The sequence below is a fragment of the Scyliorhinus torazame genome, chromosome 10, assembly GCF_047496885.1.
Source record: "Scyliorhinus torazame isolate Kashiwa2021f chromosome 10, sScyTor2.1, whole genome shotgun sequence".
NCBI classification, from domain to species: domain Eukaryota; kingdom Metazoa; phylum Chordata; class Chondrichthyes; order Carcharhiniformes; family Scyliorhinidae; genus Scyliorhinus; species Scyliorhinus torazame.
In genome coordinates, this window is record NC_092716.1 from 123538868 (window position 1) to 123562427 (window position 23560).

Consider the following 23560-nt stretch of genomic DNA (forward strand, 5'->3'; position numbering starts at 1 on the left):
GTTTTGTTTGCCGGACCACACCCATGGAGTCTGTGTCAGAGGATTCATAGACGCCATGGCAGCAGCGGCTGGCGGCAATGCTGGAGCTGATGACGGTGGCATTGCCATCAAATTTAATTTGGTCGGCATCGGCAGACTAGGTGTAGGTATAGTCGGGGTCAGAATTAATCCTGACTCTGCCAGTGGCGGAATTTCTGGGCTGGAGAATTGAGAAATAGCTGAGGGTTTAAAAACGGATTTGCTGGCTTCAGAGCCACCAAATTTTCTCTCAGCAATCTGTTATGACACATTATGTCGTCCATTTCAGTCTCCAGAGTATGATTTTCTTTGAGTAACTGGGTATTTTCCTTTTGTAGCCCAGCATTTTGGGAATGCAATTCATCAATTTGTGACAGGAGTTGTTGAACTCTGGAGTCCGAGTCGATTAATGAAGTTTTAGTTTTCTCGTGTTTGCCCAATAGAACAGAGAACGGTCCAGCACGGTACAGGCCCTTCGGCCCACAATGTTGTGCCGAACTAGTCTGAAACCAAGATCAAATCAACCTACTCCCAATCATTCTAGTGCACTCCATATGCCTATCCAATAACCGCTTGAAAATTCCTAAAGCGTCCGACTCCACTACCATAGCTGGGAGTGCGTTCCACGCCCCAACCACTCTCTGAGTAAAGAACCTACCTCTCACATCCCTCCTATATCTTCCACCATGAATCTTATAGTTATGCCCCCTTGTAACAGCTACATCCACCCGAGGAAAAAGTCGCTGAACGTCCACTCTATCTACCCCTCTCATCATCTTATACGCCTCAATTAAGTCACCTCTCATCCTCCTTCGCTCCAATGAGAAAAGCCCTAGCTCCCTCAACCTTTCCTCATAAGACCTACCCTTCAATCCAGGCAGCATCCTGGTAAATCTCCTTTGCACCCTTTCCAATGCTTCCACATCCTTCCTATAATGAGGTGACCAGAACTGCACACAATACTCCAAATGTGGTCTAACCAAGGTCTTGTACAGTTGCAGCATAACCTCACGGCTCTTAAACTCAATCCCACTGTTAATAAATGCTAACACACTGTAGGCTTTCTTCACGGCTCTATTCACTTGGGTGGCAATTTTCAGAGAACTATGGACATGAACTCCGAGATCTCTCTGCTCCTCCACATTCTTCAGAACCTTGCCGTTAACCCTGTAATCCGCATTCAAATTTGTCCTACCAAAATGAATCACCTCACACTTATCAGGGTTAAACTCCATCTGCCACTTTTCAGACCAGCTCTGCATCCTATCAATGCCTCTTTGCAGCCTACAACAGCCCTCCACATTATCCACTACTCCACCAATCTTGGTGTCATCAGCAAATTTACTAACCCAACCTTCAACTCCATCACCCAAGTCATTGATAAAAATCACAAATAGCAGAGGACTCAGCACTGATCCCTGTGGTACACCGCTGGTGACTGGGGTCAAGGATGAAAATTTACCATCTACCACCACCCTCTGTCTTCTATGTGATAGCCAGTTACTGATCCAATCGGCCAAATTTCCCTCTATGCCATGCCTCCTTACTTTCTGCATGAGCCGACCATGGGGCACCTTAACAGTTTGAATTGCCGATGCGAATAAGGAAATTGAATTAAAATACAACATCCCCAAGGGCCAATGGTCCCTTTAATGAAGATATGAAGAGAGTTTGGGGGAAAACTACCCGTATGAAGGATAGGGAGCGTGTTAGATGGTCTTGTGTGGTAATGGGACAGCTCTGTAGGCGACAAGAAAAAATCGCCAACACAAACCACGATTGCGAACTGTGGCAATGATAGAGGCTCATGGTTGGTGGGTTGCCTCCCGGGTGCCAAGGTCCGTGACATCTCTGATCGTGTTTTCAGGATCCTTAAGAGGGAGGGGGAGCAGCCACAAGTCGTGGTACACATTGGTGCCAACAACATAGGAGGAAAAGGGACAGGGATGTAAAACAGGAATTCAGGGAGCTAAGGTGGAATCTGAGAGCCAGGACCGACCGTGTTGTCATCTCTGGTTTGCTGCCAGTGCCACGTGCTAGCGAGGTGAGGAAAAGGGAGAGAGTGCAGTTAAACACGTGGATACAGGGATGGTGTAGAAACATAAGAACATAAGAACTAGGAACAGGAGTAGGCCACCTGGCCCCTCGAGCCTGCTCCGCCATTTAATGAGATCATGGCTGATCTTTGTGGACTCAGCTCCACTCTCCGGCCCGTACACCATATCCGCGAATCCCCTTATTCTTTAGAAAGGCATCTATCTTTTTCTTAAAAACGTTTAAAGAAGGAGCCTCAACTGCTTCACTGGGCAAGGAATTCCAGAGATTCACAACCCTTTGGGTGAAGAAGTTCCTCCTACACTCCGTCCTAAATCTACCTCCCCTTATTTTGAGGCTATGCCCCCTAGTTCTGCTTTCCCCGACCAGTGGAAACAACCTGGCTGCATCTATCCTATCTATTCCCTTCATAATTTTATATGTCTCAATAAGATCCCCCCCCCCCCGCATCCTTCTAAACTCCAATGAGTACAGTCCCAGTCTACTCAACCTCTCGTCATAATCTAATCCCCTCAACTCTGGGATCAACCTAGTGAATCTCCTCTGCACTCCCTCCAGTGCCAATATGTCTTTTCTCAGGTAAGGAGACCAAAACTAAACACAATACTCCAGATGCGGCCTCACCAACACCCTATACAATTGCAGCATAACCTCCCTAGTCTTGAACTTCATCCCTCTAGCAATGAAAGACAAAACTCGATTAGCCTTCTTAATCACCTGTTGCACCTGCATACCAACTTTTTGCGACTCTTGCACCAGCACACCCAGGTCCCTCTGCACAGCAGCATGTTTTAACATCTTACCGTTTAAATAATAATCCATTCTGCTGTTATTCCTCCCAAAATGGATAGCCTCACACTTGGCAACATTGAATTCCATCTGCCAGACCCTAGCCCATCCACCTAACCTATCCAAATCCTTCTGCAGACTTCCCTTTTTGCATTACCACTCATCTTAGTGTCGTCTGCAAACTTTGACACATTGCACTTGGTCCCCAACTCCAAATCGTCTATGTAAATTGTGAACAACTGTGGGCCCAACACTGATCCTTGAGGGACCCCACTAGTTACAGGTTGCCAACCAGAGAAACACCCATTTATCCCCACTCTCTGCTTTCTGTTAGTTAACCAATCCTCTACCCATGCTACCACTTTACCCTCAATGCCATGCATCTTTAGTTTATGCAGCAACCTTTTGTGTGGCACCTTGTCAAAAGCTTTCTGGAAATCCAGATATACCACATCCATTGGCTCCCCGTTATCTACTGCACTGGTAATATCCTCAAAAAATTCTACCAAATTAGTCAGACACGACCTACCCTTTGTGAACCCATGCTGCGTCTGCCCAATGGGACAATTTCCCTCCAGGTGCCCCGCTATTTCCTCCTTAATGATAGATTCCAGCATTGTCCCTACAACCGTAGTTAAGCTTACCGGCCTATAATTACCCGCTTTCTGCCGACCTCCTTTTTTAAACAGTGGTGTCACGTTTGTTACTTTCCAATCCTCTGGGACCATCCCAGAGACTAGTGAATTTTGATAAATTATCACTAGTGCGTTTCCCTAGCCATCTCTTTTAACACTCTGGGATGCATCCCATCAGGGCCAGGAGACTTGTCTACCTTTAGCCCCATTAGCTTGCCCAATACTGCCTCCTTAGTGATTACAATCATCTCAAGGTCCTCACCTATCATATCTTTATTTCCATCAGTCACTGGCATGTTATTTGTGTCCTCCACTGTGAAGACTGACCCAAAAAACCTGTTCAGCTCCTCAGCCATTTCCCCGTCTCCTATTATTAAATCTCCCTTCTCATCTTCCAAAGGACCAATATTTACCTTAGCCACTCTTTTTTGTCTTATATATTTGTTGAAGCTTTTACTATCTGCTGAGAATACTGTTCTGAGCCAGTTTACTTTCATAGTCTACCTTACTCTTCTTTATGGCTTTTTTAGTAGCTTTCTGTTGTCCCCTAAAGACTTCCCAGTCCTCTAGTCTCCCACTAATTTTTGCCACTTTGTATGTTTTTTCCTTCAATTTGATATTCTCCCTCACCTCCTTAGATATCCACGGTCGATTTTTTCCCTTTCTACCGTCTTTCTTTTTTGTCGGTATGAACCTTTTCTGAACACTGTGAAAGATCGCTCGGAAGGTTCTCCACTGTTCCTCAACTGCTTCACCATGAAGTCTTTGCTCCCAGTCTACCTTAGCTAGTTCTTCTCTTATCCCATTGTAATCGCCTTTGTTTAAGCACAAAACACCAGTGTTTGATTTTACCTTGTCATCCTCCAACTGTATTTTAAATTCCACCATATTGTGGTCGCTCCTTCCAAGAGGATCCCGAACTATGAGATCATTAATCAATCCTGCCTCATTACACAGGACCAGATCTAGGACCGCTTGTTCCCTTGTAGGTTCCATTACATACTGTTCCAGGAAATTATCCCGGGCACATTCTATAAACTCCTCCTCAAGGCTGCCTTTACCAACCTGGTTAAACCAATCGATATGCAGATTAAAATCTCCCATGATAACCGCTATACCATTTCTACATGCATCCGTTATTTCTTTGCTTATTGCCTGCCCTACCATCCTGTTACTATTTCTCCCCGTGTTTGCATGGTTTCGCCCCCACAACCCAAAAGATGTGCAGAGTACGTGGATTGGCCCAGCTAAATTCCGGCCTGTGGGGGCGGAGGGGGGGGAGTCCGACCCCAGGGGGGCCTCCGTTGTGGCCTGGCCTGTGATCGGGGCCCACTGATTGGCCGGCCGGCCTCTCGGGCTGGGGGCCTCCTTCCGCGCCAGCTCCTGTAGCCCTATGCCATTTGGCGTCGGGGCCAGCACGGAGAGGAAAGCCACTGCGCATGCGCGCCTTGGCGCCGGTGCCACTGCACATGCACGGACGGCGCGGCACCCAGTTGACGCCAAGATCAGCAGCTGGAGCGGCCCAGGCCGTGCTGGCCCCCTGTGGGCCGGAGAATCGGGCGCCGGAAGGCCTGTTGACGCCAGAGTAAAACACTCCCGTTTTTATGCCGGCGTCAACACATAGCCGCGTGATGGGAGATTCCCGCCCACGGTGATTCCGGAATGAGTTTTTCCAACCCGGTAAGTGATTCTCAAGAAGACTATTATCTTAAGGTATGGCCTTCTTTTTACTTTTGATTGGCTTTAACTAATTTATAATTCACTCAATTCAACCAAACTGTCTGCTCATCAATTTAAGAGATATATGTATTTAAATATATTATTGCCAATTTCCCATTCCATCGCTTGCCAATTTAATTAGAAAAACAGTTTTCGTTAAGAAATTATATGCCCTAGACTGGCTGTTACTATAGAAACGGGACTACTCGTACTGGACAGCCACCCAGTTTTTACCATACAATGGGGCCTTTTAGCTAGTTGACGGCACTGACCTTGTAGTCTCAAGCAACTTGCTGATGAGAAACCTGAGAAATTACAGAGTATTATCTGGATTAACCCTTAGTGGATTCCCAGTTATTGTTGCACTGAAGTAATGTTTACTATGATTATCGTTAATTATTCTTAATGAGTTCTCAATTAAAGCTCTATCATCTTCCCTTACTCTCATGGTTATAGCTGACTAGAAAAGACAATTTCTATCAATGCCTTAATCAAATGTGTTTTTTTTTAAAGTAGCTGGATGAACACTTGGCATGTCATACCATTCAAGGTTATGGGCCAACTGCTGGCAAATGGGATTAGGTAGACAGTTCAGTTGTTTTCCATGCTTTGGTGCAGACCCGATGGGCAAATGGGCCTCTTCTGCACTGTATTATTCTGTGATTGTGTCCTGAACATTTCATAGAATCATAGAATCACTGCAGTGCAGATGGAGGGCATTTGGTCCATTGAGTCTGCACAATCCTCTGAAAGAGCACCCTACCCCACTCCCCTGCCTGTAACACCATAACCCCACCTAACCTGCACTGTGGAAGGAAACCGGAATACCAGGAGGAAACCCACACAGATACGGGGGAAAAGTGCAATATCTACACAGTCACCCAAAGTCGTAATTGAATCCAGATCCCTGGTGCTGTGCAGTGCTAACCACTGTGCCAACCCATGGTAGCTAATGGAACGCCCTATACATTGGTCATACACTGGTCTCTATTGTCGTGTTGGGTGTTCTGCTATACAGACGAACCAACACGGTTGCAGGTGGTACAACTCTGTTTTATTACTATCAATAACAACATCTGTAAACATATGACTGTGGTTCGTTCTTTACCCTTTAACCTGTGGACCCAGCCCTGACACTATCTTAGAGAGACACTCAGCACATGGTGTATGGCTGAGTGGCTTGCTATGAGCTCTGTGCCCTGAGCTGTCTCCTGCTGGAATGAGCGGGAACTGTGGTGTTCCCCGTTTTATAGTGCATGTGCTCTTGCTTGTGATTGACTGTGATGTTGCGTGTGTGTTGATTGGTCCATTGATCTGTCCACCAGTGTGTATGTGTGTTTGCACCATGATGTTTATCTGAATATCATGACAGCCACCCTTTTTTACAAGAATATGTGCCTATGTGGGAATAAATATAGATGTGTACTGAGTGCAGCTGAATGTGTGTGTGCAATATCTACAACATGTACATGAGGCTAAACTATATACATAGGAAGGTGTCAGGTGCAACATAGCAAAGAGGTTGTACCATAAACAAAACAAGTGTAATCATCAAACATCAAAAACGAACTCCTGCAACGACAAAAAGAGAAACATATTAACATTGTGGCACAACACTTTAGTGAGTCCAATGTTCAAACAGGCTCATACGTCCAGCCTAGTAGGTGGGTGACGAATTTGGGTTGACCACCTCAAGGGTGGGTCAGGATCCACCGGCTGAGGAATGGGCCTGGCAGGAAGCTCCACGAAGTCGATATCAGGAACAACAGAAGGGCGTGGCACTGGTGTATGATCACGTAGCGAGCGTGGAAGCATGCGAAGAGCCCGGCGATTGCGCCGGCGAGTGGAGCCATCAGGCATCAGGTGCGAACCAGGAACGAGCAGGGAGCCACGCGTCGGAGAACTTCGGCAGTTGCCGACCAGCCACCCTCTGGTAGGTGGGTGCGGACGTTGTCTCCAGGCACCAAGGCAGGAAGATCAGTTGCCCGAGTGTCATGTGCCACCTTCTGCCGAACACGCTGCTGTTGCATCTTTTGCAGTACTGGAGCATGGTTGGGTTTAGGAACATGAATGGACGGTACAGTGGTCCTGAGGGCGCGACCCATCAACAGCTGGGCTGGTGAGAGGCCAGTGGATAGTATGATGACGTAGTCCCTGCCGAGCGTATGAAAAAGGTCCACACCCACCTTCGCCCAGGGGGACGTTACCAACTCGTGGGGCTGAAGCGTCTCAGGGGGTTGCGCCGGCTGAAACATTTGGCAGGTGGGGCAGTTGAGCACCATGTTGGCAATGTCGTCGCTGATGCCCGGCCAGTATACAGCTTCCCGGGCCCTCCGCCTGCACTTCTCAACCCCGAGATGGCCTTTGTGTGATTGTTCGAGGACCAGCCTGTATGTGTGGAATCACAATCCGGTCCAACTTTAGGACACCGTCAATGACGGCCAAGTCATCCCGGACATTGTAGAATTGTGGGCACTGTCATTTGAGCCACCCTCCCATCATGTGGCGCATCACACGTTGTAGAAGGGGGTCAGCCGCAGTCTCCCAGCGAATACGGGCCAGACTTGAATCATTAGCTGGCAGATTGGCCGATGTGAAGGCCACATGTGCTTCGACCTGACATACGAACCCCCCCGATTCGGGCGGTGTGCTCACTGCTCTGGACAGGGCATCTGCGATGATGAGGTCCTTTCCCGGGGTGTAGACCAGTTGGAAGTCGTACCTCCGGAGCTGTAGCAGAATGCGCTGGAGGCGAGGGGTCATCTCATTCAGGTCCTTTTGTATGATGCTGACCAGGGGGCGATGGTCGGTTTCCACGGTGAACTGAGGGAGACCATACACGTAGTCGTGGAATTTATCTATGCCGGTTAACAAACACAGGCACTCAAAAGAACAAAGAACAAAGAAATGTACAGCACAGGAACAGGCCCTTCGGCCCTCCAAGCCCGTGCCGACCATACTGCCCGACTAAACTACAATCTTCTACACTTCCTGGGTCCGTATCCTTCTATTCCCATCCTATTCATATATTTGTCAAGATGCCCCTTAAATGTCCCTATCGTCCCTGCCTCCACTACCTCCTCCGGTAGTGAGTTCCAGGCACCCACTACCCTCTGCGTAAAAAACTTGCCTCGTACATCTACTCTAAACTTTGCCCCTCTCACCTTAAACCTATGCCCCCTAGTAATTGACCCCTCTACCCTGGGGAAAAGCCTCTGACTATCCACTCTGTCTATGCCCCTCATAATTTTGTATACCTCTATCAGGTCGCCCCTCAACCTCCTTCGTTCCAGTGAGAACAAACCGAGTTTATTCAATCGCTCCTCATAGCTTATGCCCTCCATACCAGGCAACATTCTGGTAAATCTCTTCTGCACCCTCTCTAAAGCAAAGGGCACATCCTTCTTGATCTGCGCATAGCGCTGTTCTGTGGGGGTCATGGCCCGCGAGGCATAGGCGACCGGGGCCCATGATGCAGTGTCGTCCTGTTGCAAGAGTACTGCCCCAATGCCGGACTGGCTGGAATCATTCGAGATCTTCGTATCTCGAGAGGTGTCGAAGAACGCCAATACCAGGGCTGTGGTGAGCTTAATCTTGAGCTCCTCCCATTCCTTCTGGTGTGCGGGCAGCCATTGGAACTCCGTGGTCTTCTTCACTAGGTGGCGAAGAGCCGTTGTGTGGGAGGCAAGGTTGGGAATGTACTTCCCCAGGAAGTTGACCATCCCGAGAAAGCGTAGCACTGCCTTCTTGTCTGCCGGCTGCAGCATGGCTATAATGGCGCTCACTTTGTCTGCATCCGGACACACTCCTGACCGGGATATGTGGTACCCCAGAAACTTTAGCTCAGTTTGGCCAAAAGAACACTTGGCTCGGTTGAGGCGCAGGCCGTGTTCTCGTATCCGAGCAAAGACACCACGTTGGAGATGACTGATGTGCTCCTGTGGTGTGGTGGACCAGATGATGACGTCGTCAACATAGACGTGCACCCCTTCGATGCCCTCCATCATCTGTTCCATGATTCTATGAAATACCTCGGATGCCGAGATGATGCCAAACGGCATTCTGTTGTAGCAGTACCTGCCAAAGGGAGTGTTGAAGGTGCACAGCTTCCTGCTGGACTGATCCAGTTGAATCTGCCAAAAACCCTTTGAGGCATCAAGCTTTGTAAAAAATTTTGCTCGTGATCTCTTCCCGTTTGGGTATGGGGTAGTGTTCCCTCATGATGTTGTTGTTTAGGTCTTTCGGGTCGATGCAGATCCTGAGTTCGCCAGAGGGCTTTTTAACGCACACCATGGAGCTGACCCATGGCGTGGGCTCCGTGACCCGGGAAAGCACTCCTTAGTCCTGGAGATCCGGCAGCTGCTGCTTGAGGCGGTCCTTGAGTGGTGCTGGGACTCTACGAGGTGCGTGAATGACCAGGGTGGCATCCAGTTTGAGCCGTATTCTGTAAGTGTAGGGCAGTGTGCCCATGCCCTCGAAAGCCTCCTGGTTGTGGGCGAGGAGCGAGTGGAGCTGGGCCCTAAATTCTGCATCCGGGAAGTCGGACGTGCTTTCTGGAGACAGAGTGTGTACCCGCTGAACGAGGTGGAGAACCTTGCACGCCTGTGCGCCTAGCAGGGAGTCCTTCGATGATCCAACTATCTCAAAGGACAGTGTGCATTGTGTGTGACCTCGTGCTGGCAGGATCCCATGGCCGGGATAACATTACCGTTGTAATCGACCATCTGACAGCGGGATGGCCGAATCGGTGGTCTGACCTTCAAGGCGTAGAAGGCTGACCATGCTCTAAGATTGGCGGAGGCATCAGTGTCTAAACGGAATGTGATTGGTGATCGGTTGACCGTTAGGGTGGCACACCATTAATCACCCGGATTGACACTGGTCACTGGCATCGGCTGGTGGGTCCTGCTTGGGGACATCCGGTTCCTGTCAATGACCGCGACGCGGAAGGCTTCCCGGTCGGCGGTATCACCGGTCTGTACATCGTCAGGGTTTGACTCGGTGTATGGAGGCTGAATGGTCCGCACGTCTCTGTGAGGCTGGCGGAATTGGGGAGCGTTGGCAGGCTGAGCTGCTCGACAGCAGGCACGTAGTGGCCCATCTTGCCACAGCGGAGCCATTGTCGATTCTTTGCTGGACATTGCCGCTTTAAATGTGCGGATCCGTAGTTGCCGCATGTCGTGACGTCATGGCATTCGTTGCGCTATCGCGCATGTGCAGTTCGGTCCTGCGTAGAGCGCCTGCGCGTCGCGTCCCTCTGCGTTGACGTCTCTTTTGGCGCGCACAAGCGCGTGAAATGGCCGCCCGGGCCGCGGGCCGGGAGAAAATCAATCGACTGGACCCGCTCGGCCTCGTAGGACCCCTGCCGTGCCGATTCGGCCGCCTGGAATTGGGAGTACCGGCTGGTCGCGTTTTCATGGAGGACGCAGGCTTCAATGGCGGTGGCTAAGGTGAGGCTCTTAATCTTGAGGAGCTGCTGCCGTAGGGTGCCCAAGGTGACCCCAAAAACTATCTGGTCCCAAATCATGGAATCGGAGGTGGCCTCATAATCGCAGGACTGTGCGAGGATACGGAGGTGTGTCAGGAAAGATTGAAAAGGCTCATCCTTACCCTGCAGGCGCTGCTGGAAGAGGTACCTCTCGAAGCTCTCGTTCACCTCGACGCTGAAGTGCTGCTCAAGTTTAAGAAGGACCGTCTTGTACTTCGTCTTGTCCTCACCGTCCGCGAACACCAGGGAGTTGTAGATGTGGATGGCATGTTGCCCTGCCGTGGAGAGGAGGAGGGCGATTTTTCTGGTGTCCGAAGCATTCTCCCTCTCTGTGGCTTCTAGGAAGAACTGGAAGCGCTGTTTAAATAGCTTCCAGTTGACGCCGAGATTTCCAGCGATTTGGAGCTGATGGTGTCCATGGCGCAGGATGCCGGATGTGTAGGTAGGTCTCACAGTTGCTGGGTTCCAATACTGGTACTATGCCATGTTGGGTGTTCTGCTATACAGATGAACCAACACGGTTGCAGATGGTACAACTCTGTTTTATTACTATCAATAACAACATCTGTAAACATATGACTGTGGTTCGTTCTTTACCCTTTAACCTGTGGACCCAGCCCTAACACTATCTTAGAGAGGCACTCAAGCACATGGTGTATGTCTGAGTAGCTTGCTGTGAGCTCTGTGCCCTGAGCTGTCTCCTGCTGGAATGAGCAGGAACTGTGGTGTTCCCCGTTTTATAGTGCATGTGCTCTTGCTTGTGATGGGCTGTGATGTTGCGTGTGTGTTGATTGGTCCGTTGATCAGTCCATCAGCGTGTATGTGTGTTTGCACCATGATGTTTATCTGAATATCATGACATCTATCTTTTTTAAAAAGTATATTTTATTCAAGATTTTTGGCCAAACATAACAATACGTAGTGTTTCTTTTACACAACAATAAAGCAATATAAATAAGTGGCCAGTTTAAAATAAATAAATAAGTAATATATAAACAAAAACTAAAACAAAACTAAATGGCAACTGCCTTGTCCAAAATAAATACTCTCCAAAAATGCAATCCAACAATCCAATATACAATTACATATACCAAATCCGCCCCCCCCCCCCCCCCCCAACCTGGGTTGCTGCTGTTGTCTACTTCTTTTCCATTCTCTCTATCTTTCTGTGAGGTAGTCGAACGGTTGCCACCGCCTGGTGAACCCCTGAGCCGAACCCCTTAACACGAACTTAATCCGTTCGAACTTTATAAACCCTGCCAGGTCTCCACACCCGGGGGTTTGGCTTCCTTCCACATTAACAATATCCTGCACCGGGCTACAAGGGACGCAAAGGCCAACACGTCAGCCTCTCTCGCCTCCTGCACTCCCGGCTCTTCTGCAACCCCAAATATAGCCAACCCCCAGCTTGGTTCGACCTGGACCCCCACCACCTTCGAAAGCACCTTTGCCACCCCCACCCAGAACCCCTGTAGTGCTGGGCATGACCAGAACATGTGGGTGTGATTCGCTGGGCCTCTCGAGCATCTCGCACACCTATCCTCTACCCCATAAAATTTACTAAGCCGTGCTCCAGTCATATGCACCCTGTGTAGCACCTTAAATTGTATCAGGCTTAACCTGGCACACGAGGACGATGAGTTTACCCTACGTAGGGCATCAGCCCACAGCCCCTCCTCAATCTCCTCCCCCAGTTCTTCTTCCCATTTCCCTTTCAGCTCATCTACCATGATCTCCCCCTCGTCCCTCATCTCCCTGTATATGTCCGCCACCTTACCGTCCCCCACCCATGTCTCTGAGATCACTCTATCCTGCACCTCCTGCATCGGGAGCTGCGGGAATTCCCTCACCTGTTGCCTCGCAAAAGCCCTCAATTGCATATACCGAAATGCATTCCCTTGGGGCAACCCATATTTCTCCGTCAGCGATCCCAGACTCGCAAACGTCCCATGTACAAATAGATCTCTTAATTGTACTACCCCAGCTCTTTGCCATGCTCCAAATCCCCCATCCATTCTCCCCGGAACGAACCTATAATTGTTTCTTATCGGGGACGGCACCGAAGCTCCCGTCCTTCCCCTATGCCGTCTCCACTGCCCCAAAATTTTCAATGTAGCCACCACCACTGGGCTTGTGGTGTATTTCTTTGGTGAGAACGGCAACGGCGCCGTCACCATTGCTTGTAGGCTAGTCCCCCTGCAGGACGCCCTCTCCAATCTCTTCCACGCCGCTCCCTCCCCTTCTCCCATCCGCTTACACACCATTGAAACATTGGCGGCCCAATAGTACTCACTTAGGCTCGGTAGTGCCAGCCCCCCCCTGTCCCTACTACGCTGCAAGAATCCCCGCCTCACTCTCGGGGTCTTCCCAGCCCACACAAAACTCATAATGCTCTTCTCCATTCTTTTGAAAAAAGCCTTCGTGATCACCACCGGGAGGCACTGGAACACAAAAAGGAATCTCGGGAGGACCACCATTTTAACCGCCTGCACCCTACCTGCCAATGACAGGGACACCATGTCCCATCTCTTGAAATCCTCCTCCATCTGTTCCACCAACCGTGTTAAATTAAGCCAATGTAATGTACCCCAATTCTTGGCTATCTGGATCCCCAGGTACGGGAAGTCCCTTGTTACCTTCCTCAACGGTAAATCCTCTATCTCTCTGCTCTGCTCCCCCGGATGCACCACAAGTAACTCACTTTTCCCCATGTTCAGTTTATACCCTGAAAAATCCCCAAACTCCCCAAGTATCCGCATTATCTCTGGCATCCCCTCCGCCGGGTCCGCCACATATAGCAACAAATCATCCGCATACAGAGATACCCGATGTTCTTCTCCCCCCCCTGAGTACTCCCCTCCACTTCCTGGAACCCCTCAGTGCTATGGCCAGGGGTTCAATCGCCAATGCAAACAATAACGGGGACAGAGGACATCCCTGCCTCGTCCCTCTATGGAGCCGAAAATAGTCAGACCCCCGTCCATTCGTGACCGCGCTCGCCATCGGGGCCCTATACAGCAACTGTACCCACCTGATATACCCGTCCCCAAAGCCAAATCTCCTCAACACCTCCCACAAATAATCCCACTCCACTCTATCAAATGCTTTCTCGGCATCCATCGCCACCACTATCTCCGCTTCCCCCTCTGGTGGGGGCATCGTCATTACCCCTAGCAGCCTCCGTATATTTGTATTTAGCTGTCTCCCCTTCACAAACCCAGTTTGGTCCTCATGGACCACCCCCGGGACACAATCCTCTATCCTCATTGCCATTACCTTGGCCAGAATCTTAGCATCCACATTCAGGAGGGAAATGGGCCTGTATGATCCGCATTGCAGCGGGTCTTTTTCGTTCTTTAGGAGGAGCGATATCGTTGCCTCTGACATAGTCAGGGGCAACTGCCCCCTTTCCCTCGCCTCATTAAAGGTTCTCATCAGTAGCGGGGCCAGCAAGTCCAAATATTTCTTATAGAATTCGACTGGGAATCCGTCTGGTCCCGGGGCCTACCCCGCCTGCATGCTCCCAATCCCTTTCACTACTTCCTCCGTCTCAACCCGTGCTCCCAGCCCCACTCTCTCCTGCTCCTCCACCTTAGGAAATTCCAGCTGATCCAGAAAGCACATCATTCTCTCCTTCCCGTCCGGGGGCTGCGCTTCATATAGTCTTTCGTAAAATGCCTTGAACACTCCATTTACTCTCTCCGCTCCCCGCTCCATCTCTCCCTCCTCATCTCTCACCCCCCCTATCTCCCTCGCTGCTCCCCTTTTCCTCAGTTGGTGGGCCAGCAACCTACTCGCCTTCTCCCCATATTCGTACTGTACACCCTGTGCCTTCCTCCATTGTGCCTCTGCCTTACCCGTAGTCAACAAGTCAAATTCTACATGTAGCCTTTGCCTTTCCCTGTACAGTCCCTCCTCCGGTGCCTCCGCATATTGTCTGTCCACCCTCAGAAGCTCTTTCAACAACCGCTCCCTTTCCCTACCCTCCTGCTTTCCTTTATGTGCCCTAATAGATATCAGCTCCCCTCTAACCACTGCCTTCAGCGCCTCCCAGACCACTCCCACCTGTGCCTCCCCATTATCATTAATTTCCAAGTACCTTTCAATACACCCCCTCACCCTTAAACACACCAGCTCATTCGCCAATAATCCCATGTCCATTCTCCAGGGTGGACGCTGTTGTTTTTCTTCCCCTATCTCCAGGTCCACCCAGTGTGGAGCATGATCCGAAATGGCTATAGCCGTGTACTCCATCCCCGTCACCTTTGGGATCAGTGCCCTTCCCAAAACAAAAAAATCTATTCGTGAAAATACTTTGTGTACATAGGAGAAAAACGAAAACTCCTTACTCCTAGGTCTACTAAATCTCCAGGGATCTACTCCTCCCATCTGCTCCATAAAATCCTTAAGCACCCTAGCTGCAGCCGGCCTCCTTCCGGTCCTGGACCTCGATCTGTCCAGCCCTGGGTCCAGCACCGTACTAAAGTCTCCACCCATTACCAACTTCCCCACTTCTAGGTCCGGGATTCGTCCTAACATACGCCTCATAAAATTGGCATCATCCCAGTTCGGGGCATACACGTTCACTAATACCACTGTCTCCCCTTGCAGTTTGCCACTCACCATCACGTATCTGCCCCCACTATCCGCCACTATAGTCTTTGCCTCAAACATTACCCGCTTTCCCACTAGTATGGCCACCCCCCTGTTTTTTGCGTCTAGTCCCGAATGAAACACCTGCCCCACCCATCCTTTGCGTAGTCTGACCTGGTCTATCAGCTTCAGATGCGTCTCCTGAAGCATAACCACATCTGCCTTAAGTTTCTTTAGGTGTGCGAGTACCCGTGCCCTCTTAATCGGCCCGTTCAGCCCTCTCACATTCCACGTGATCAACCGGGTTGGGGGGCTCTTTACCCCCCCCCCCCTTGACGACTAGCCATTTCCTTTTTCAACCCAGCTCCTCACCCGGTTCCCACGTAGCCGTATCTCCCCCAGGCGGCGGCCCCCCGCCCCGACCCCCCCCTCCCATACCAGCTCCCCCTTCTCCCCAGCAGCAGCAACCCAGTTAACCCCCCCCGCCCTCCCCCCGCTAGATCCCAAACTAGCGTAATTGCACCCCCCATGTTGCTCCCAGAAGTCAGCAAACTCTGGCCGACCTCGGCTTCCCCCCGTGACCTCGGCTCACACTGTGCGAGGCACCCTCCTTCCTGCTTCCCTGTTCCCGCCGTGATTACCATAGCGCGGGAACAAAGCCCGCGCTTCCCTTTTGACCCCGCCCCCACTGGCCGGCGACCTCAGCTCCTCATCCTCCCTCACCCCCTCCCCCACGACATGGGGAAGAGAGAAAAGTTACAGGGTCGCAGGTTTAACAACTTGGGAAGTCATCTCTTCCCCCTTTTCCCCCCTTCATCCCACATATTCACCCCCCCCCCCACTTTGTCCCAAACGTTCTTTTTCTGGCCCGCTCACTCCAGCTTCTCCTCGACAATAAATGTCCACGCCTCTTCTGCCGTTTCGAAATAGTGGTGTTTCCCTAGACGTGTGACCCACAGTCTTGCCGGTTGCAGCATTCCGAATTTGACCTTCCTTTTATGCAACACCGCCTTGGCCCGATTAAAGCTTCTCGCCACCTCCGCACTCCAATCTTGATATCCGCGGATCACCGCGTTCTCCCACCTACTGCTCCGAGTTTTCTTTGCCCATCTGAGGACCATCTCTCTGTCCTTATATCGGAGAAATCTCACCACTATTGCTCGAGGAATTTCTCCAGCCCTCAGTCTTCGCGCCATAACCCGATAGGCTCCCTCCACCTCCAGCGGACCCGTCGGGGCCTCCGATCCCATTAACGAGTGCAGCATCGTGCTCACATATGCCCCGACGTCCGCCCCTTCTGCACCTTCGGGAAGACCAAGAATCCTTAAGTTCTTCCTCCTCGCATTATTCTCCAGCACCTCCAGCCTTTCCACACATCTTTTGTGTTGTGCCTCGTGGATCTCCGTTTTCACCACCAGGCCCTGTATGTCGTCCTCATTCTCAGCAGCCTTTGCCTTCACGACCCGAAGCTCCTGTTCCTGGGTCTTTTGTTCCTCCTTTAGCCCCTCAATCGCTTGTAATATCGTGGCCAACAGCTCCTTCTTCATCTCCTTTTTGAGTTCATCTACGCAACGCCGCAGGAACTCTTGTTGGTCAGGGCCCCATATTAAACTGCCTCCTTCCTGCCACATCTTGCTTTGTGCCTGCCTTCCTGGCTGCTGCTCTAGAGGATCCACTGCAATCCGGCTACTTTCCTCTCTTTTTTCCATCTGTGTCCAGGGGGGATTCCCTTCTGGATTACCGCACAGTGTTTTTTGACGTTAAAATTGCCGTTGGGGCGCCTATCAAGAGCCCAAAAGTCCGTTCCACCGGGAGCTGCCGAAACGTGCGACTTAGCTGGTCATCGCCGCACCCGGACGTCCATGACATCTATCTGTCTACAGTGCATGATTCAATCCTCCAGCTGAATACCAAAAACAACCCTGATGCAGCATTGTCCATGGACACTCACATATTGACCCTTGAACCGGGAGACATCATCCTGCAGTCTCCTACAATCACCTTTGACAATCTTTCCATCACCCTTGCCCTGTCTTTGTGACCCATGACCTGCCTATTACCCTTGACCCCTCATTCACCCTCGAGCTTCCCCACTGGCACAGGGGATCTGCCCTGTTCACCTATTACCTTGATCTGCCATTTATAACCCTCACTCTATCATCCATGACCTTCTCAGTGTTACCCTCCGTCTCAGGGCTGCACTAATGACCTTCAGTTGATGTCCCCACAATTAAGCCTGACCCACCATCTGTAAGCATTGACATCCATAGTATAGACCAGCTTTCACCCTTTGCTCCCCACGAGTCTTTGTGGCACAGCAGTCTCTCTCTCTCTTCCTCCCTGGGTCAGCAAGGCCACATTCCCCTTTCACTGCTGCCACCTTATCTCAATCATCAATACCTCCCCTCTGGTGGTTCAACAAAACTTGCCACTAAAGAGAAAACACCTCCTCAGTCCAGGAAGGCTACCTTGCCTGCTGCACACCACGCTGAAGCAGTTGTGAATCTGAAGGCACTTGTTTTTTGTTGGAATCAGAGAATCCATAGAATTCCTACACTGCAGAAGGAGGCTATTTGGGCCATCAAGTCCACGTAAACACTCTGAAAGAACATCCTACCTGGGCCCACTCCCTGCCCTATCCCCATAAATTAGTAGAAGAGTAGAAGATCCCATGGTATTGTTGAAAGGAGAGCAAAGCAATTTTTCATGGGGTACTAGGCAATTTTTTTACCAGTAGATTATCACCTCTTTATAATCTTTCAGTATGCAAACTGGTATTTCTGTATCCGATATTGGCCCAGTGACTGCCCTTTCAAAAATATTTCATTTAAACATGCTAAGGTTCTGAAAAGGGCTCTATAGATCTCATTTTCTTTCTCTTTCTTCATGTGAATATTTGATTTGTTTTCCAGGAACAGATTGAGTCAGAGATGGTGGGTGCTGTTGATCTGTTATTTAAATTAAGGCTTTGGATTTACCTTTTCTGCTGCTGTTTCATTCAATTCAACAATGACAAAGGTATGTGATTTTCCAACCTTTTTCTGAGCTTTCCCCAGCTGCATATTAAACATGATAAGGTACATTTTTGGTGGCGTTCCTACTGATAATGATTGTTGTCCTTGCAGTTATGGGTCTGGAAGAATTTACACTGTGTGCCAACCTCAGCAGCAGTACAACAAAGTTTCACCTCAGCATTGGCAATGATGTCTGCTTGCTGAAATATTACATGAACTCTACTGGTGTTTATGTCGAGATTGGTGAAAATGTGGATAAAACTGAGACCATAATTACAAAGAACGGCTTGATGGATTTTTGCTTCATTTGGAATGGCAGTGAAGGCAAATACCTGATCAGTTCTTCCAATGGAAATGTAAACTTACCACAACAGAGAACCCGATGCTGTGAGAACTTCACCCTTTCCCATCACTCCACAACAGACAAGGGTAACTGTTCCTACCTGAAAGGCTTCAACCTGACTCACATCCAGTTTGTAAATTCATCTCATGTGGTGTTCAGTGGATTTAATTGCTCCCGCTCAGGTAAGGAATAGATCAAAATTTAATTTCATTCATATAACATCTTTAATATCCCCAGCTGCTTACCTCAAGCGTCAACAAGCAAAGTGTCCAAATCTTCCAGCCACTAGATGATTGGAGACCACTGTGGAAGTCCAGTCTCCCTGGAAAATTTCCATATTGGTCCAAGAGACAGGACTGCTCCTTGGGAGCCTCTGCAAATGTCTTTGACTTTGAGATAGAGTTGGAGACTTCGGAGTTCCATATATTTACCTGGATAGGAACTCAGAAAATGTTAGACAGATTGAAACCTAGTCTAACCCCTGAATAATTGAACAACTGACTCCCCAATTACTCCCACCATCAGACCCCCAAAACCCCCACCGCCTGACCACATTATAGGAAGGATGTGATTGCACTGGAGGGGGTGCAGAGATGATTCACCAGGATGTTGCCTGGGATGGAACATTTAAGTGATGAAGAAAGGTTGGTTCGGCTTGGGTTGTTTTCACCGGAGCAAAGAAGATTGAGGGGCAACCTGATCGAGGTGTACGAGGTTATCAGGGGCATGCTCAGGGTGGATAGGGAACAGCTGTTCCCCTTAATTGAAGGTTCAGTTACGAGGGGATACATGTTCAAGGTGAGGGGCAGGAGGTTTAGGGGGCATTTGAGGAAAAATGTTTTAACCCAAAGGGTGGTGATGATCTGGAATGAACTGCCTTGGAGGGTGGTAGAGGGTTGCCTCACATCCTTTAAAAAGTACCCGGATGAGCACTTGGCACATCATAGCATTCAAGGCTATGGGCCAAGTGCTAGAAAATGGGATCAGGTGTTTTTCATGCATCGGTGCAGACTCGATGGGCCAAAGGGCCTTTTCTGCACTGTATTATTCTTTGATTCTGTGACTACCACTCCGACCACCCAACTGAATCAACCCAACTGCTTTCCCCAAACTGGCTATCTCCCCAACCACCCGGCTAGCCCCCAACCCAACAATTGCCCTGGCTATCCCCAACCAAACCTGACCTGACTACTCATGATGTTACTACCCCCTGACTACTCATCCACCAATCCACACATCCACCCAGCCAATGGTCTACCTCTCCCAACTAACCATCTCACTCACTTACATTTTTAAAAAATATATATTTTATTAAAGTTTTCAAACACAATTTTTTCCCTTACAAATCAACAGAAATGGTAGCATGATACCTGCTATATAACATTGTTTAAATAATATAGTAAACTAACCAAGTAACACGAAGTAATGCTCCCCCCACCCACTCTCCCCATCTAGAACACAAACAATTTACCCCCCCCCCCCCCCGGGTTGCTGCTGCTGGCTATCTATCTTCCCCCTAACGTTCCGCTAGATAGTCGAGGAACGGTTGCCACCGCCTGGTGAACCCTTGAGCCGATCCTCTCAGCGCAAACTTCATCCGCTCCAGTTTTATGAACCCCGCCATATCGTTTATCCAGGTCTCCAGGCCGGGGGTTTTCGCTTCCTTCCACATGAGTAGAATCCTACGCCGGGCTACTAGGGATGCAAAGGCCACAACATCGGCCTCTTTCGCCTCCTGCACTCCCAGCTCATCCGCTACTCCAAATATAGCTAACCCCCAGCCTGGCTTGGCCCGGACCTTCACCACCTTCGAGATCACTCCCGTCACTCCCCTCCAATACCCGTCCAGTGCCGGACACGACCAAAACATATGTGTGTGGTTCGCCGGGCTTCCCCCGCATCTCCCACACTTGTCCTCCACTCCGAAGAACCTGCTCAACCTCGCTCCTGTTATGTGTGCTCTATGCAGCACCTTAAATTGGATCAGGCTAAGCCTGGCACACGAGGAAGAGGAATTTACCCTGCTGAGGGCATCAGCCCACAAACCCTCCTCAATCTCCTCCCCGAGCTCTTCTTCCCATTTTCCCTTCAGTTCGTCCACCAGCTCCTCCCCCTCTTCTCTCATCTCCCGGTATATCTCGGACACTTTGCCCTCCCCGACCCACACCCCCGAAATCACCCTGCCCTGGATCCCTTGTGTCAGGAGCAGCGGAAATTCCCTCACCAGTTGTCTCGTGAACGATCTCACCTGCATATACCTAAAGGTATTTCCCAGGGGCATCTCATACTTTTCCTCAAGCGCTCCCAAACTCGCAAACGTCCCATCCATAAATAAGTCTCCCACTCTCCTGATTCCTGCCCGGTGCCAGCTCTGGAATCCTCCATCCAGCCTCCCTGGGGCAAAGCTATGGTTGTTCCTGATCGGGGACCACACCGAGGCTCCCAGCACACCCCTCTGTCGCCTCCATTGCCCCCAGATACTTAATGTTGCCGCCACCACTGGGTTCGTGGTAAACCTTTTCGGGGAGAGCGGTAATGGGGCCGTCACCAGCGCCTGCAAGGACTTTACAGGACTTCATCTCCAACCTTTTCCACGCCGCTCCCTCTCCCTCTATCATCCATTTACGAATCATCGCCACGTTGGCGGCCCAATAGTAGTCGCCCAAATTCGGCAACGCCAGTCCCCCTCTGTCTCTACTACGTTGTAGGAACCCCCTCCTTACCCTCGGGGCCTTCCCCGCCCACACAAACCTCGTGATGCTCCTATCTATTTTTTTGAAAAAGGCCTTAGTGATCAGTATAAGGAGATATTGGAACACAAATAGGAACCTCGGGAGGACCATCATCTTAATCGCCTGCACTCTGCCCGCCAGTGACAGCGGCTGCATGTCCCACCTTTTGAAATCCTCTTCCATTTGTTCCACCAGCCGTGTCAGATTGAGTCTGTGTATGGTTCCCCAGCTCCTGGCTATCTGAATTCCCAGGTATCGGAAGTTTCTTTCCACTCTCCTTAGCGGTAGGCCATCTATCCCTCTACTCTGGTACACAGGGTGTATCACAAAAAGCTCACTCTTTCCCATGTTAAGCCTATATCCCGAGAAATCTCCAAACTCCCTCAATATCTGCATGACCTCTGTCATCCCCCCCACTGGATCCGTCACATACAACAGTAGGTCATCCGCATAGAGTGACACTCGGTGTTCCTCTCCCCCTCTAACCACCCCTCTCCATTTCCTGGAGTCTCTCAGCGCTATGGCCAGTGGTTCAATTTCCAGCGCAAACAGTAATGGGGACAGCGGACATCCCTGTCTTGTTCCCTTGTGTAGTCGAAAATACTCCGACCTTTGCCGATTTGTGACCACACTTGCCGTTGGGGCCCCATAGAGGAGTTTAACCCAGCTGACAAACCCCTCCCCGAACCCGAACCTCCTCAGCACCTCCCATAGATACTCCCACTCCACCCTATCAAATGCCTTCTCTGCATCCATTGCCGCCACTATCTCTGCCTCCCCCTCTGCTGGGGGCATCATTATCACTCCTAATAGCCGTCGCACATTGACATTCAGTTGTCTCCCCTTTACGAACCCTGTCTGGTCTTCGTGCACCACCCCCGGGACACAATCCTCCATCCTCATTGCCAGCACCTTTGCCAGCAACTTGGCGTCCACATTTAGCAATGAGATAGGCCTATAGGACCCGCACTGCAGCGGACCTTTATCCCGCTTCAAGATTAGCGATATCGTCGCCTCCGACATTGTCGGGGGTAGGGTCCCCCCTTCTCTGGCCTCATTAAAGGTTCTTACCAGGAGCGGGGCCAACAAGTCCACATATTTTCTATAGAATTCCACCGGGAACCCATCTGGTCCCGGGGCCTTCCCTGCCTGCATGTTCCCCCACCCTTTGGTCACCTCATCCACCCCAATTGGCGCCCCCAGGCCTGCCACCTCCTGCTCCTCCACCTTCGGGAACCTTAGTTGGTCCAGAAACTGCTGCATCCCCTCTTTTCCCTCCGGGGGTTGGGACCTATATAGCCTCTCGTAAAAGGTCTCAAACACCTCGTTTATCTTCCCTGCTCTCCGCACCGTGGCTCCCGTTTCATCCCTAACTCCCCCTATTTCCTTCGCCGCTGTCCTCTTTCGCAGCTGGTGGGCCAACAGGTGACTCGTCTTTTCCCCATATTGCCTTTGCCCTCCCTTCCATCTGGAGTGGTCGCCTCTCCCTGTATAGTCCTTCATCCGGGCCTCCGCATATTTTTTATCTACCCTCAAAATCTCCCCCAGTAGTCTTTCCCTTTCTTTGGCCTCCGTTTTCCCTTTGTGAGCCCTGATGGAGATCAACTCTCCCCTGACCACCGCTTTTAGTGCTTCCCATATGTAGCGCACAATGACTTACGAGAGACGAGAAGTGATGAAGTCGATCCAGGCTTTATTAAGCGATGCTTGTTCCCCGCAGCTCAGCAACAGAATTAAGCTGCGGGGAGACGCTCGGGTTCTTATACTCCGCCTTCAGGGCGGGGCCAGAAGTCGGCAGATCCAACCAGGACCCGGGATCTGTCAGCCAATAGCATCTCAGCTTCACAGGTCCCACATGACCCCCAATTCATACCACCACATTCACCCCTTGTTAAAAAGGAACCCGGCGGGGTGGTGGTTCGCATGGTGGTAGGGGTTTACAAGGCTGGCCCTGGAACAAATTTCGGACAGTGTTACTACAGCTTTAGCCCTACACTGGGCTATGTACAAGTTTGGGAGAACTATTTACAATATGAGCAAAAAAACATTCTTGGTATCACGCGGATTCCCCATGTCGAGCGGGCGGTCTGGTCTTCCTTGTCGATCGCCTCAGCCCCGGTTGTGGTGCAGGTGCTTGCTCGGGCGTTGTCATCTCCTGGAGCGTTTCGCTGTTT

At 50.4% G+C, this 23560-nt stretch overlaps 1 protein-coding gene across 2 annotated transcripts in view; it reads left to right on the top strand.

The window, feature by feature from the left end:
• The window catches only part of LOC140430903 (adhesion G protein-coupled receptor G3-like), a 380819-nt gene that overhangs the window by 21640 nt on the left and 335619 nt on the right, over positions 1 to 23560 (top strand). For both annotated transcript variants that reach the window (XM_072518691.1, XM_072518690.1), the window contains exons 2-3: positions 18210 to 18315; positions 18423 to 18836. In XM_072518691.1, the coding sequence (XP_072374792.1) occupies positions 18228 to 18315; positions 18423 to 18836 (502 nt within the window). In that variant the 5' untranslated portion in view covers positions 18210 to 18227. The remainder of the gene's footprint in view (positions 1 to 18209; positions 18316 to 18422; positions 18837 to 23560) is intronic.